We start from the raw sequence: 17,194 nt of genomic DNA on the forward strand, positions 1-17,194 counted from the left end.
CCCCCCCCCCGCCCCACAACCCCTTTAGACCCGTGGACATCAGATCTCAGGATTTGAGCCTTCAATCCTCCAGCATGGAGAGCCTATTCTGGGCCTGGCCGGTCCAGCGGGGCCTTAGCAACAGATTGGTCTGTTTACTCACCCAGTGAGTTGGAGGAAGACGGGTCGCCATTAATATTAAACCAAGTCCTGTGAGCCCGACTCCAGCTCGTCTTGCTCTTTTAAAAAACACAAAAAATGGATTGATACACACATACGCATTCTTCACACACACTCACGTACAGAAGAGTGTATATAAAAGAGAAGTGTGTGTACATCCTGTGTGTGTGACTGCAGGGATTACCCTCTGAATGTGTTTCTTAGAGGAGTGAAAACAATGGCTCTCATCACAGTGACCAGTAGGGAGCTCTTTACTTACTCAGCTGTAGAGACACTGCAGCTCCACACACACACACACACACACACACACACACACACACACACACACACACACGGTGCTCTGTGGTCACGGCTTTGTTCAAACTGTCCTCAGTGTCTTTGCTCTTGGAGAAAGTTGTGGAATTTGTTCAAAAAAGTGTCTTTGTGTGTTGGTGGTGTGTGTGTGTTTGGTGAAGGCTCTGTTGTCGTCATGTTTGAGGAGCTCTCTCTCTCTCTCCCTCTCTCTCTCTCTCTCTCTCTCTCTGGAGGTTCGCCGACTCTCTGAACTGTTAACATAGAACTTTACCGTTCAACACATCACCTATTGTGCTGGAGTCAGTGGAGGAATCTTAACTTTTTTATTATGGGCTATTTCACTGTATTATGAAACATATTCTTAAAAAGTTCATCGTCTCAAACCCAATCCTGAAACTACCAATTGATACAACAAAAAAATTGTATTCCAAATCCAAAATGTTATTGGATTTTTTGCGAATTGTTGATTAATCGTGATTAAAACTTTCAATTCTCTGCCCTGCCCTAATATATATTTTCATATAAATATATATATATATAAATATACATCTGTATGTGAACCTAATCTCAGTGGCTGCTCTGAGGTCGTACCGTTCTCCGTCACGTTGGTGCTGAAGTTCTTCTGTACGAACTCCTCTCTTCAGCAATAAAAAGTAATGGGCGACGATCAGGGCGTTATTATGAAGCGCCGACGTTCTTATGTGGACTGGACGTTTACATGCTTATTATGTTGTCAGCACCAGAGCGATGCCTGAAAGCAGTGCAGTGGAGAGTATCTTTATGAATGCTTCGCATCAGCAAGATTCAAAAAAAGAACGATAGAAAGAAAAAGGAGTGAGACCTGATTGAACGGGTTGAGACTTTTTTTCGGGCAAAGCAGATTCATTTACAACAACCTCTCATTAATTCTCCCATGTCTGTGTGGAACAGCGTTCTTATACGCTCCTCTGTGGCTGCTCATTAATAGTGAACTCGTGGCTCCTGAGTATTTCACTTCTCTGCTTCTGGTTTCTCTTATTTATGGATTTGTTGTTTCTTTAAAACTCCAACAACAACATTTTCTGGTCAGATGTTCAACAAATTACGTTTTTTTTTTTCCTCTCTGAACACCCACCACTTCAAAAGGTTTTCACCACAACATTTTAATTTGTGTGGGTGAGGCCTGGGTGACCTCAGTCAGAGGGCAGTTGTGTTGAGGTCAAGCAGGGCTAGCTGAGCCTCCAGCTGCTTGTTGTGCTCTGGTAGATCAACCAAGGACTTAGTTCTTACACACGGAGATGACACGGATTAAAAATGAAATCAAGAATTTGATTTGTGGACAATGTTGTCACTGGATCTGATTTAATACGTTTGAATAAATTCTACTAATATTACATAAACATACATGGATTTTGTTACACATTTTGTAACATTTTAAGGCCCTATAAAAAAGAAAAAGAAATTAACAACACTTTGTATAACACAGCCCACATTTGACAGATTTAATTTTGCTGCTGTGAACACCGTATTCATTTCAGCATTATATGAAGAAACAGATACAAAAAATATCAAATGTATCAAACATATTGTATAAATATAAGTACTCCTATGGTCTGGAGCAGCAGTATTAGTATAATAAGTGTTAGTATAATTAGTATAAGTGTTTTAAATACACTTATATCTTCTTTTTTTTAATTCATTCTGCTTTGACTTCAGAGTCAAAACACCAAACCCTCCAGGAAAACATAGTTAAAAAAAATATTAAAGTTGTATACAAAACACTTTTCATTCTGTAAACATTATGGTCTTGTATCTGCGAAGGCTTTTAGACAGAGCCGGCGGAACCTGAGGAATGTTGATAAAACATTTGTGAAAACAGTAAGTCCGGACGGTGCGGCGTGGGAGGAGGACGTCCAAAGTGCAGCACAGTTTTAAACTCTTCTTGTTAATATTTGGAAGTTGTTGTGTTTTCATGAGCTCTGAGTCAGGGCAGTTATCAAACTGGCTGAAAGCTTTGCACCCAAAATGCATTTCAATCTGTGTTACATAACCCTGTGTTTAATGATAAAAAACAAGTCGTTGACTCGTATTTTCAGGGCCAAAAAAAAAAAAAGAAAAAAAAAGAGAGTGCTCCCACAGAGGCACTGTAAACCACAGAACATCAGTGCGATTCCACCACAGTTGGACAAACACAGACAATTTTGAAATTGAAATTAATTTACTGAGCAATTATTTTTACGGTAATTAAAAAAAATGAAGACGTTAATTAAGACTTTTTTTTTTCAACATTTAACATGGTAACCTTTACCGAGGTTTACCAGGTAACTAGTGCAGGTGATGACGTCCTTCACCCGGTCCTCATCCTCACTGACCTCCAGGGTGAGTCACTGAGGTGTGTGTAGGTTGTTGAGTGGGTGACGGAAATGGTCTGTTGGTGGAGGAGGTGTCAGTGAGTCGGCTCGTTTTTTGTGCCACCGATGTGCTGGTCTCTACGTATGTCTCTCTCTCTCTCTCTCTCTATCTCTCCTTTTCTCTGTCTTTGTGTGTGTGTGTGTGTGTGTGTGTGTTATTTACCAATTCCCCTGGCTTATTAATACAGGCTGGATATAATTAGCCAGGCTTTATCAAAAGCAGGTCAGTCCATGTCTTGGTTCTCTAAGTGGGTCACTGCAGCACACGGAGGAGAGGAGAGGAGACGAGGAGGAGGAAGAGGAAGAGGAAGAGGGGAGAAACAAAAGGACAGAGATAATAGGAAAAGCTGAGCTGAGGTCCAGGTCCAGACGTGTTGGATGCTGTGACGGCTGTTTTTTGGCAAATTTGAAACAAAGATTGACTAAAAGGGAGCAACAGTCACGACATGTAAACGATGTTAAAACCAGAATGAAGCAGAAGAAACTGTTGACCCTGGGGTGAGTCGGAACGCTGTGGAGTCCAGTGTAGGTTTGGTTTTTGTGAGAGACATTCACAGTTTTCACCACGAAGAACTTGATAAAAATGATCTCCATTTACGTTAGTAATGCACGTTCATTGGAGATTTTTAATTAAATTAAATTGTTTTAACTTTTTTTTAATTTTAATTTTAGTGTATAAAGTGTTGTTGTCGCTGCAGTAACAGCAGCGTGACCAGCAGGGTGATGTGTTTTCATGCAGCAGTTCAGAATAACACTGGGTAATAGACTGTGAGGTCACTAAAAGTCTCAGTCTCAGGAGTGGAGTCCGTGGTCACATGACCCACACGGCGTCATAATGGACTTATTGATCGAAACATTGTTTTAAGGTGTGACTGGTGAAACACAACTGCGTTTGTGTGTGTGTTAGACATCGTTGGGGGAGTCGGGGTAGGGGTGAGAAAACTCAGCTTTTGGAAGTGTTGGAGGAAGGAGGGGATAAAGGAAAGGTTAAAGGTTTGAACCCCAGGGTCAAGTTTATGATCTCAACAAAATCAACTCCAAACCACCACATTATCAACAAAATCAACTCCAAACCACCACAAAAAGATTTGACATATTTATCTTTCGACTGGCAAAGTTCTCCCTTTTTTTTAACCTCTCTTTCCATTGCATTCATGTTTAAACTTCCTGTTCTTTGTATTTCATCAGCGACTGAGGAAGGGCAGGGGAAGCGTCAAGTTTCCTGCCTCTGCGCTCGTTCTTTGACTTGGCATCAGACCCAGAGATGAGTCGAGAGCAGAGACCACCCAGTTCACGGCCCTCCCAACTCATTGTACTAACTCCGTGTTGATACAGTCACCCGTTATAGTTCACTGAACACCGTTTGACTCCTTCAAAGTTTCACTTGGATCAGATTTTACAGTGAAATGAGACCTGAGTCATTTATTTTACCATTTCTATTTTGAAGTCACATCTTGTCAAAGGCTCCAGAATTGCCTCAGCTTGCATCACATTGTGAGTTTCAGATATTTCAGTCTGATTGCTTGAGCTGCGGGATATGTAACAAGCTCTACATACAGCCAATAGAGGGCGCTCTTCCTGGCAGGTCTGCTTTTTGCAGCTGCACCTTTTTCAAACCTCTGAACACCTTCAGATTTCTGTTTCGTTGAAATGTTAGTGTTAACAGCAGGACTAGAGACAGTCATTAATGGTAATCGTCGCTACACAGGACTCTGAGTCTCCCAGGCCCGATGACATCACAGCGAACGCCGCAGCATCCGTATTCCCTTTCATTTCACAGTTGTTTTTCTTTGGTAGCAGACAGAGAGCGTGTGTGTTTGGAGGTGCGTGGCCTCTGCAGGAAACTGTGCCCCTGTAATAATAATCCTATTTTAATCTGCCTCCTGAGGTTACATGTCCTGGATTATCAAATATTAAGAAAGCTGCAGGGGAGGGCAGCTGAGACGGTCACAATCACGATGACTCAGAGAGCATTCGCTCGTTTTAGTGCTGATGCTGAAGTTAATTTGATGTTGTTTTTAAATATTTAATCTAATAATTTATTAATGTAACTACTGACGTGAGAAAACACCGAACTAAATGCTTAATAATGTTATATTTGGTCAGAGACGGCGACTCAGAGGAGAAAAGGTCCTACAGTGTCAGCCTGAGCTCCGAGGGTTTTCAGTTTATGACAAAGTAACTACATATATGTCTCTGTATTTAAAGAAATATATTTTGGTTTGAGAGTCTCTTCAAAGCTGTGGTTCCCTGACCTTTTTTTGGCTTGTGACCCCATTTTGACATCACAAATTTCTGGCAGCCACAGAGACATTTTAGTCGCTTGTGCAGTCACATGATCAATTTATATTCATGAAAATGAAAGAAAACAGTTGTTTACAAGTGCGTTTGGTCATCATAGGTTTAAGAAAAATAAATAGTAAATTGTTTTTATCAGTAATCTATTTTTTTAATGAATTAAGAGACATTTCACGCAACCCTATGTGGGGGCGCGACCCCAAGGTTGAAAAACACTGAATTAGTCAGTGAATAGATAAATAAAAGATTTTTTTTCTTTATTCCTGATATTTAAAGTCTGAAAAAAAATTCTAAGTAAAATTCTCTGCATGTTGTTTTTACAGATTTTTTCTTCTTTTTTTTCTTATGTTAAGCAAATTAATATTTTGTGATGTTTTTAAATCCAGGTTTAAGTGAATTTTTAAGGGTTTTACAAATTTTTTATAGCTTTTTATTTTTCCCGTAAAAAAGTTGTCAGTAGAGACAACTGCTTCAGTGTCAGTGGGCCGTGCGATGAGGACGACGACGGTTAGTTTGTGTGTTTACAGCACATACATACAGCCTGGACATCACTGTGGTGTTGCACACGGGTGACATTATCTGTGGCTCTTAAAAACAAAGCTGAAGTACAACAGATCGCTCCGTTCCGTCCCGGTGCCAAAGCGATGACGAGGACCAGATTCCTCGGGCCTGTTGCCCAAATTAGATCAGACCAATCTGGAGAAAGTGTTCAGAGACTCACGTAAATGGATGTGGAGGGAAAAGAGAGAGAGAGAGAGAGAGAGATACTGCCAACATTAAATCATCAGATTAGGAAATAATTAGTTGTCAGAGATATCAGTCAGTCTTTGATGTGATTGGGTGAATTTATGAGCCTGTTCAGGGACTGGGTTTGTCCTATGAGACGGGGGGGAGGAGGGGAGACAAATAATTCTGCCTTGGCGTAGTGATGCAGCAGCAGCAGCAGCTCACATCTGTTCTGTCAGAGTGAGATTACTTACTGACTGTCTTTTTTTCACTCACAGGAAAAGATGTCGCTTCATTAATCATCCTACTAACAGTTATGCAATTATCGATCCAAAAATGTGTAAAATTGTCAACTGCACGTTGACAGCCTGTGTAAACAACAGACATGCATGAGCACCGACTGTTACTGTCTGTGAGCCGCGGTGCAGCCGCTGCTTCTCTTTCTCACTTTATCTTTTCCCTTTTTCCTGCTGCAGAGGAAGGCGAGTACTTCCTGAAGGTTTTGATTCCCAGCTATGCGGCCGGTTCGATCATCGGGAAGGGAGGCCAGACCATCGTCCAGCTGCAGAAAGAGACTGGAGCCACAATCAAACTGTCCAAATCCAAAGACTTCTACCCTGGTAAGAGTCGGCCGGGTCACCGCTGGTGGATGGATGGATGGATGGATGAATGGATGGATGGACAGATGGGTGGATGGATGGATGAATGGGTGGATGGATGGACGGATGAAAAATCTCATCTGTGTTCTCATGTTCTCTGTATTTGTCACACTCATCTCTGTTCTCATGTTCTCTGTATTTGTCACAAAGCAGACGCTCTTAATCAAACTGTACACACCGTATATTATGGGATGGCTCAGCTCTGTCTCCACAGACTGATGCTTCAGTGTTTGAATCCATCAGTACTGTAAGACATTTCATTATCTCATCCATCAATTTTTCATGATGTTAAAATCACAGACATGGGAAACACATGGACAGAAGCTGATGATGAAACGGGTGCAGTGTAGAAACATACACAGTAACGACTTCCACTGCTGTTTGACACTGACGGTGGTTACACATCATTCTCCGTGTGGTCTGTGCGGTGAGTGGTCGTTACACAGACGATGACGTAAGGATTAGAAATGATAAATTCTATTTGTTCAGACTCCTAATCCTGTCCTGATGTGACGTTTAACATGGAAACAGGACGGGAGGCTTTGGCTGCACGTGGTCTGCTGAGCTGCTGAATGAGTGGACCTGCATGTATGAGCTGCAAATGTGAGGCAGGTTTGCTGTAAAGGGTTTAAAAAAAACCCAAAACACATTATATTTAAAAACGCTGGGGAAAAGAAAACACTTTCAGAGCCGTGTGAAAACCGTGGGAAACAGGTTTTTGATGAGTTACAGCCGTGCTCCTGATTATCATGTTTAACCTGATTAAACAGTGTAGTAGAGATGACACAATCAGCATCTCAGGTCAGGAAGACTCCAGTCAGAGTTGGCGCTATTTATAGAACAGATCGCAGTCTTTGCCACAGCGGTGGAAGCTGGAACGGTGGCAGACAAATGGTTTTGGCAGCAGTTTGGCCGGTGTCAGGAGGAGGCAGTGAGAAAAAGGCTGGTGTGGAAATAGACAGCTCAGGACTGGGAAGGAGCAGCGGCTGTGTTTTCACTCACTTAATGATCGGCCGCTGTGCTCAGTTCATTCAGAGTATGGGTTGGAATATTTTATTTCTAATAATCCATAAATGGCCGTGCTGATGTGAGAGGACGGACGGTGGCTGCTGTGAGTCCTGCAGTGTGTGATGTAACGGTGCGTGGTCGTGAGGGTGGGAGTATGTTGACACACGCTGACACTTACACAACATCGCGGATCAAAGAGGGTATTAGAATTACAATTGGTACCACAAGTATTACACCCACAACCACGAGGGGACCGCACTTTTCTGTCGGCTCTCTGAGCACCGACAGGGTTCAGTGAAGGTGGTTGTCAAGGAAAACCCGGCGAAGATGAGGTTTTTCCTGGCTTAACCACGACGACGGCCCCTCGTCCAGCTCAGCCAAGTACTTCATGTTCTCCAAACAAGCACAGCGTTGGCGATTATTAGGGTTTTTACGGTATTTTAAGCACACTGTATATACTACAAGAAGACGGCAAAATATCTCGTAATAATATAAATATTTATATAAATCAAATATAAATAAGTGAGATATATATAAAAAATATAATATAATATTATTTTAACAGTAGAGTCAGACTCACTCCTGTCTTCGTCCCTGATGTTCAAACACCTCCAAACTGCTGATGTCGTCGATCTACTAAAATAAACTACCCATGAGAGCGAAGAGACGTTTAATGCAGTCGGAAAACACACGATCACTAACTGACCCGGTGAGCAACTGGTTATGGTGAAAAGCTGATGTGACCAGTATCTCCATCTTTACTCCTGGTACTATTGTTGTGACGTTAAAACATCCATTTAATTAAAGGTCGTTTTAACGAGACTAACATTTTACCCTGATGATGACATGTATTAGTAAATATCCTTTCAAATATTCTTCCTAAAATATTTAAAATATCAGTATTTGAAATACCAAATTTTTTTTTAGATTCAACATGGATTAAATTCAGTATAAATGTAAATATAGATTCAATTCAAGATTCTCCTCCTGCCCTGCTGTGTGACTGTATTTCATAATTTATAACCGTAATATTTAAAAATATAAATGTGTATACATATTTGGGTATTCTTTACTATAATATTTTCACATATTACATATTAGTATTATCTCCGAAAAATAAAATCCACCACGTTCAGAATTCCTCCAAGACACAAATGAACCCCTGGTGGTGAGATCGCAGCAACACGCTGACAGTGAAACAACGCGTCAGCAATCCCACAGAACAGAACATTGTTGTGGCTCCTGTGGAGCCTCTGATATAACCACTACCTCCCAGACGATCACAGCTTGAAGTTTCTCCAGCTCTGTTAGAAAGAGCTGCTCTTAAATATGTCTCCTCGTCCCAGGTTTTGGCGTTGGAGTTGAAATTCTGTGACTGTGTCGGGACACAACGTGGCTGCTGCTGAGAGTTAACCCTTTGTTTGGGTTTTTGGTGCCAACGTGCTGCAGTTTTTGCCATAAAATGTCAAATAAAATCTTAATAAAGACACTGTTTATGGATGAAGTTTTCACGATTCTGGTCGTAGAATCAACTGTTAATGATGAGACACTGCTTTGACTGAGGTACAAAGTAAAAGTCACTTTGATTTTTGGTGAAAACCAGAAGCATGAATTCAGTGTGACGTGTTGTGGAACATTCAGGAACACTGGGAAAACACTGTAAGAAATCAGTTCTGCATTCCTGGCTTTTTTAATATCTCCCTAATTTTTGTTCTCCCTCCCTCCCTCTCTCTCTCCCTCCCCCTCTCCCTCTCTGTGCGTTGGAAGCCGTCACACCTTACATCTGTTCTGGTTGGCAGAGATCTCAGTCTTGTGTGTCGGTGTTGAACAACAGCCGCCTGTTTGCAGACTGCAGCTCCAGCCCTGCACTGATCAACACATTCATAAAGTCTTTAAGAGTCTTTATGGTGATAACCATAAACCATAAACCTAACCTGGTGGTCGGTGGTGTAACTGCAGTCCTAGACCCCCTAATATAACACCTAATAATAAGTCAATAACATTCTTCTTAATGAAAACTGAAAACGATTTGTTGATTAATCTAAGAAAGTTAGTAAAAAACTTAAAAACTCTTACATTTGGTTACGAAGTCACGCTTTGCATTTTTGTTTTTTACTTTTTTTTTGTTTTCTATACTGGTTTGGACTGAACCATGAGATGTTCAGATGTTGAATTTTTATTTTGCCCTCTTCCATTCAGAACTAAATCAACTGAAAAACTGAAACTGAATTTTTTGTTTTGTTTTGTAATTGACAGCTGCAGCTCTCATCTAAACTGTGACAAAAATTGGGTTTCCCCTCATTGGGACCAGTTTTTTTTTTATTCATGTTAAATCACATTCTGAGACATTCAGTCGTTATATTAGAGATATATATGTAAAAAAAAAAAATTTAAAAATCACCAAAACAGAACTGAAAACACATAGATGAAGAAAGACAGAACTGAAGAGAAGTACGGAGGAGAAAAGAAAGAAAGGGAGGCTGTATGAGTCTGAGGGAGAGAACTGAAGGAGGTGTGTGTGTCTGTGTGTGTCTGTGTGTGTGTGTGTGTGTGTGTGTGTGTGCAGTCTTCCTCTGCGCTGAAGGGGGCATCTGTATGCAAATGAGACACGGTTCTTCCTGGGTGACAAATCAAAAGGCCCACCTGCTGCAGGGCCCTGAGTGTGTGTGTGTGTGTGTGTGTGTGTGTGTGTGTGTGTGTGTGCTTTGGGAATAACAGGACCAGTCTAATAAGCAGAGCAGAGTTACTGCAGTGTCTTGGCTTCGTCTCAGTCTCATTCCTCTCTTTTCACTCCTCTGAAGACATTAGTTGGCCTCCTTTCCTCCCCAGTCCTCCCCCACACTTCCACCCCACCACACACACACACACACACACACACACACACATGCACAGACACACACACACTCATCTCAGCTGTCAAAGAAAACCCGTCAGGGAAAGAAAAAAATGAAAAGAAAAAAAATCGATGTCTTCTGTTTAGTGTTAAAAGTTTGATTCACTAATTAAAAATAAAAATAGTTCTTGGCTGGAGTTCAGTGTCGGCTGAAATAATCAACTCCAAAAACATCTTTTCACACATTGACCCCATGTTGATGACGTGGTCACTGAAGTGCATTTCAAGGATTTTACATGAGAAAAAAAAGGGAAAATAAATCCACAGCTTTCTTCACATAAAACCTCCGTTTCACTGATTGTGAAAGAGAGAGATTTCAGAAAGTGACTCCACCGTCTGTTAGCAATTGAGAAAAAAAGGAAAAAAAAAAACTGCACCGTGGTGTTGAGAGATTTTGTCCAAAGAGTTAAGGCAGCATTTAAAACATTCCAAGATGTGATCTGTGGATAAGAAAATAAAAATGTTCTCGTCAGATGTTAGAATTTGGAGTAACTGTCCAGAATGAGATCATCCTCCGAAAGAGAGAGAGAGAGAGAGAAAGAGAGAGAGAGAGAGCCTCAGGTTTCTGCACGTATGTTCTTTATCATAAAGCTGAAGTGGCGTTTGGCAGTGGTGCAGTCAGTGAAGGATGTTGGCAAAAAAAAAAAAAATCTGTTGGAGGATCTGCTGGATGCTGCTGACTGGGAGTCGGGTTCTTCCTCTTAATCCGTGAATTCAAATAGTGATTTTACGCTTTCAAGTCCAGGCAATCGTTTCATTCAAAGGAAATTAAATTGTGCGGAGAGCGAGTGCTGCGTGGAGAAACAAAAGAGGTTCTTAGCACGGAGCTAAAAACAGAGGCTTCACTGAAAAACAAATCAGGATTTTCTGAAAATCTATGGACTCCTCCATGTTTTATTCAATTTTCTATCAACCCTCTCTGCTTTAAACCAGATTATTACCTCTGTCCAAGGGTATGACCTTGTCCTACTCGGCTCTCCTGTCCTCAGTCCACATTCCCCTGCTCTCCTTCCTTCCTCTTCCTCTCTCGTCTCCTCCTTTACCTCCTTCCCAGACCTCATTTCCCAATTTATTCACACACATTTCGATCCGGCTCCATCTTGGGCATCAATCATTTCTCCCTCCCTCCCTGCACCCGATTCCTCTCGCCCTCCTTGCCTTCCTTTGCTCTCTCTCTCTCTCTCTCTTCCTCCCTCCCTCCCTCCTCCTGCGACTCACCCACCATCCCATCTATCTGGAGAATAGTGCAGCAGCAGCACTTAGGCAGACGACCAATTAGAAAGCAGCCGCAGCACCGAGGGACCAGACAGGCAACTATTCATCTACACGTGCGCATGCATCCAAACACACACACACACACACACACACACAGGGCACTATGCACCCCACTCTTCAACATTATGGCAAAGCAGATTTATCACGTACCTTATGTAGCACAGAGCGGCAGCTCGTACAAATTTAGCTTCTCTCTCACCCTCTCTGTCCACGTCTCCCCCCTTTCTGTCTCCATCCCTTTGCCTCCCCCACTCTCTCTGTCTCCGTCTCCGTCTCTGTCAGTGATTTAATCTTTTCATCGTCCAAATTAAAAGATGCTCCTCTGCTCCCCCTGTAATGAATAAACGAGAGCTGCAGCCTCCGGTAATAATCCCACTTGAATTATTTTAGTTTTAATTTTTTGCCGCATGTTTAACATAATTCACACTGTATATAGATATAGCTGTGGTGACATCATTCCTCTGGGAGTGAACGTCCTTTCAGCGTTCACCTTCAGTGTGTGCGTACAGAACGAGGCGCTCTCAAAGCTCTTATAACCTGGGTAGCTGTGGAGTGAGTGAGTCCACGACGAAGATGAGAGAGCGGTGAGGAAGAAAGAAAGACTCGTACTGTAGCTACTGCACAGACGCCGGGAGAGGAGGGAGACTGAGAGAGAAGAAACATTAATGTAGAATAACACAATCACAGTTGTGTGAAAGTAGTGGCGTGTTGTGCAGCAGCCACCTGTGAGGTTTCTGTCTGTTAAAGAGTGGATACTGACTGACAGTCAACTCATTTTTACATTTTTTCATGCGACTCACAACAGTTTATTAGAAGTAAATCAGGCTGGTAGAAGTGCGGGGGTCACATGACCAGCGAGGACCATTTAAGATAAGTCACGGCTCCACTGGTTGATGAGTTACTGTACTGCACTGGGACAAATGGCGTCCAATGAAATATTCATTAACGACACCTGTTTTATAATGAGAATCGACCTGCGGGACGCCTCCCCGCCTCCTCCTCATCTCCGCAGAGATATTGACCTGTATTGATTTTTTTACTTACAACAATTTACTTACAACAGATATATAAATACCGCATATATTTTGCTAAGTGTTTTAGACTTTGAGTCAAACAATCCTGCTAATGCTCTAGTGATCACAAATGTAGAAAACAAACCCTGTAGTATCGCAATATATCGCAATATATCGCAATATATTGTATCATTACCCCGTATCGTGATACAGATATTATCGCCAGATTCTTTCCAATACAAACCTTTATTCTATAATCTTAGCTGCTTTTTTTTTTTTTTTTTTCTGTAGCCTCATTTGTAAATTTCCTTAAATCTACTGCGAATCTCAGGGGTAAAAATCTGTGCAAAAACTAACTCTGACTTGTAAAGGTTTGTCATCATTCAAATAATATTTTTTTCTTGCCAAAAACATAAAAAAATAATGAGCAAATTCCACGTGTTTACTCAAAATGTCAGCTGGTCGCGTAGCATTTGAACCGAATGGATCGCTGAGACGCGGGGATGAAGCCATAAAGACAGGAAATGAATTAGCATCGGTGTCGTCAAACTTTCCTTCAGATTTTTCTGTTGAACTTTTATGGCTACGGTTGAGTTTTTAACGACCGACCGGACTGAGCGTCTGAGCAGACCGACCCAGAAATAAAACAGGAGTTAGGTCTCGGTAACATCTGTGATCCATCACACCAACTCCACTGACTGTCATGATGTAGTGAATACTCAGGCTCTTGGTTGTAACAGTAATAGTCAGTCAGAATGGTTCGATTTCAACAGAAAAAAAAAAATTTAGGCTCGTGAGAGGAGTTTATCAAAGAAACCGAGGAAAGAAATTGAAAAACAAATCACGTTTGGCTTCTGTACAGTATTGTGACAAAGGTTTTAAACTGTTCATGATTTATATACATGCATCACCTCATGGTGTGAAACCCAACATACAGTATGTTGTTTTTAATTAGGACTCAAACACTACTGCAGCTACTTTGGTTTGGTTTATTTAATATAGCATTAAACATGTCTTCAAGAATTTTTTTTTACTTTTTTTACAATAGGAGTGTAAGAAAATATTGATACGCTGAAAAATTGTAATATTTCGCCGTATCAATATACTACAGCACTGTATTGATTTTTTTACTTACAACAATTTACTTACAACAAATATATAAATACCGCATATATTTTGCTAAGTGTTTTAGACTTTGAGTCAAACAATCCTGCTAATGCTCTAGTGATCACAAATGTAGAAAACAAACCCTGTAGTATCGCAATATATCGCAATATATCGCAATATATTGTATCATTACCCCGTATCGTGATACAGATATTATCGCCAGATTCTTTCCAATACAAACCTTTATTCTATAATCTTAGCTGCTTTTTTTTTTTTTTTTTTTTGCTGTAGCCACATTTGTAAATTTCCTTAAATCTACTGCGAATCTCAGGGGTAAAAATCTGTGCAAAAACTAACTCTGACTTGTAAAGGTTTGTCATCATTCAAATAATATTTTTTTCTTGCCAAAAACATAAAAAAATAATGAGCAAATTCCACGTGTTTACTCAAAATGTCAGCTGGTCGCGTAGCATTTGAACCGAATGGAAAATACAAGGATTTTCAGCGGTGAATACAAATGCCGCGGGACCAGAGGCTCTTTGGATTTTTAATAAAAATACATAAAAACCTCAGAACTGTGAGTTGTCCAACTTCAACAGTGCAGCTGAGACGGAGCAGAGCTGCATTTGTTTGTTTCAATTATTCTACTGCCAAAGTCTCTGACCTCATTGGACGAGAAGTTAGCAGAACATCCAATAAAAGTGTCAGTGGTGAAATCATGTGTTCTCACAAACTTTGTTACTCCAACCGTAATTAAACTAAAGATACAGAATTTTTCCACTGATTTCTGAACCCGGAGCACATGAGGTCATAGTGAAAAGATGAACATTTAATGTGTGTGTGTGTGTGTGTGTGTCATGTGTGGAAACTGGACAATGTCTTCTTCCACATCGAGACTCTTTGTGAAGCTGTGACTTCACCATCATATGTAATCCATTTCAATCAGTCCAATCTAAACGGAATCTGATTGCTTATAAACGCGGGGCCTCGTTCTGTGGAGTCACTGGGCGGCAGCTCCGTCTGTCCAGGGCAATAAAACCAGGATTTCTGAATGGTTTCACCGGGGAAATGTATATTTAAAACCTTCTTTTCTGCACAGTTTCCCTTTGTTTCAACCTAATTCTAGGGATAACATTTGTCGCCATCGTGAAAATGATTGAAGGATGTTGGAGTCGGCCATTTTTTTATTTTTTTTTATTTACTTCAGCGTCTCCTCTGCCCGTCCTCTGTGTCTCTGCACCACCATTTTAGAGCTTTATTTTTAATCCCACGCCATGATTCCAATTTCTGTTGCCTTAACACACACACACACACACACACGCACACACCCACGCACTCTTACACAATCAAAAGCTGCACACATCTGTTTGACTAGGCCGCATCACCATACATACCAATACACACCTCCCTCTCTCTCTCTCTCTCTCTCTCTCTCTCTCACACACACACACACACACACCACTTTTCAGCATCACTCATTGCGGGGGTTTAAGCCTCTTACCAGCTCCAAGCTTTCAGTCTGAGAGACGGAGGAGCCTCCATCAAACATCACACACACATACACACACACACACACACACACATACCCTTGCATGTGCAACTGTAATGAATTTCCTGTTTGTCAGCCATTTCCCCTCTTCATTAAGCCGCCCGTTCATTATGAACGTCTGCTGTTTGTCACTTCTAACCAGATGATTCATTCAATTAGACTGCTGCTTCGGTTCCGTCTGAATCTGTCAGTTCACTCGGCTAAATTGACGCCAATCACGAGCGTCTGTGGTCCGTCTGAGCTCAGGCCACTGAATGTTGGCATCGTTACTTCATTTGTCCATATGATTGAGAAAGGTTGGATCAAAGAGTGTTGTTACGTATGTCGTCAATGACGTCATGTTAGCCTCATAGTCAGGGTTTTTTTGTCCGTGATGCGTTTGTTTGGGCTGGGGTTTTGGAAAAATAATAGTTTTGTTTAAGGTCCGTCATACAGACACCGAAAAAGAAAGAAAAATTGCAATATTTCAGCGTCGATACAGGCTGTTTACAGGTTTTTTTAGCTTATTATTATTTAGCTTTTTAGCTTAGCTTATTATAATTCAGCTCTCATTGTTTAAGTTGTGACTTCACAGTCATCAAACACTGTTTTGATTTCAATACTAAAGTAAATAGATTATAATTAGCAGGTGTTTGTACAGTGGTCAGCCTCGATACAAGTATTTATCTTGTATCTTCCCCTCCTGTGTTTGAGATGGCAGTATTCCAACACAAAGAGTGTGTATGTAGTTGTCGTCTCTGATCGCTCACGCGGTCGTGTGTCAATATGTGGTATCACCGCTGCTCAGGTGGAAGGATGTCATTCTGCATGAGTTCTTGATGAAGAACATCAGTGACTCGGTCGGTGGTTGGAGGTTCAGCTCCCAGTGGAGGCTGTGAACATGGGAACACACTCTGAGAGAGCACTTCACTGGGAGGGAACACGGTTTGGCCACTCTGGAAGTGACCTTTTCAAACCACTGACCCCTGCTGCATCACTGGACCTTCACTGGAGGTGATGAGTCCGTCACGTCACAGACCCAAAATTAGAGGCCAAGAAACAAACTATTACTCCAGGTTGTCCTGTCACTGCTCTGGAGTGTGTGTTCAGATGTTTGTGTTTGTATTGAAGACCATCAACAACAACTGTCCTGCAGGGATTGGACCATGTGTCTGTGGTACAGACTGGTACGGAGCCATTACTATATTTTATAGACACGCAGTACAGTGTTACAGTATCAGCAGCTTCCACTTACTACCAGAGCTCAGCACGTCAGCAAAAGTCATGAAAATGTTGACTTTTACATTTTTGTTTTTGTGTCCACTAACGGAATACATTTTATTATTATTACTGCACTTTTTTTTCATTTATTTATTCAAATTATTCTCTCTCCTTCTAAAATATCAGTTGGTTAATCAAGTTTAAATATGTCTCAGTGTTTCTGTCTGGAAATATCCACTGAGTCTGATTGGCTGCTTTTTATCATTGAGAAGAAACAAATGAAAACAAACATTTTTGACTTTTTTAATCCTTTCATCCTGTTTGTTTGTTTCCTGTTTAACCTGGCGACGTGTCCGACTGATCACGTGATGAAGGTCAGGTGTGTCAGAACGCTTCCTTCACTGTTTCTAAAATATATCTTCAACCACATCAGTGTGTTTTCAGCCTGAGGGATGAGAAACATAATTAGTCCGTCAGAGATTACGACGTCGGCTTCAGTCCTAATTTCACAGACCGTCATGTGACCTGGTTACATTCCTATGTCAAAGCAGACAGGTGTAGAATTACTCTCAGGTACAAATTGTAACCCCCCCCCTCCCCCCCGCCACCCTCCCCTCACACAC

At 41.3% G+C, this 17,194-nt stretch overlaps 1 protein-coding gene across 3 annotated transcripts in view; it reads left to right on the top strand.

Annotated features, from left to right (window-relative positions):
* Positions 1–17,194, top strand: part of nova2 (NOVA alternative splicing regulator 2) — a 64,698-nt gene that overhangs the window by 10,340 nt on the left and 37,164 nt on the right. For all 3 annotated transcript variants that reach the window (XM_017032010.2, XM_008308845.3, XM_008308844.3), the window contains one exon: positions 6,344–6,487. In XM_017032010.2, the coding sequence (XP_016887499.1) occupies positions 6,344–6,487 (144 nt within the window). The remainder of the gene's footprint in view (positions 1–6,343; positions 6,488–17,194) is intronic.

Source organism: Cynoglossus semilaevis, chromosome 4 (genome assembly GCF_000523025.1).
Source record: "Cynoglossus semilaevis isolate Cse_v1.0 chromosome 4, Cse_v1.0, whole genome shotgun sequence".
NCBI classification, from domain to species: Eukaryota; Metazoa; Chordata; class Actinopteri; order Pleuronectiformes; family Cynoglossidae; genus Cynoglossus; species Cynoglossus semilaevis.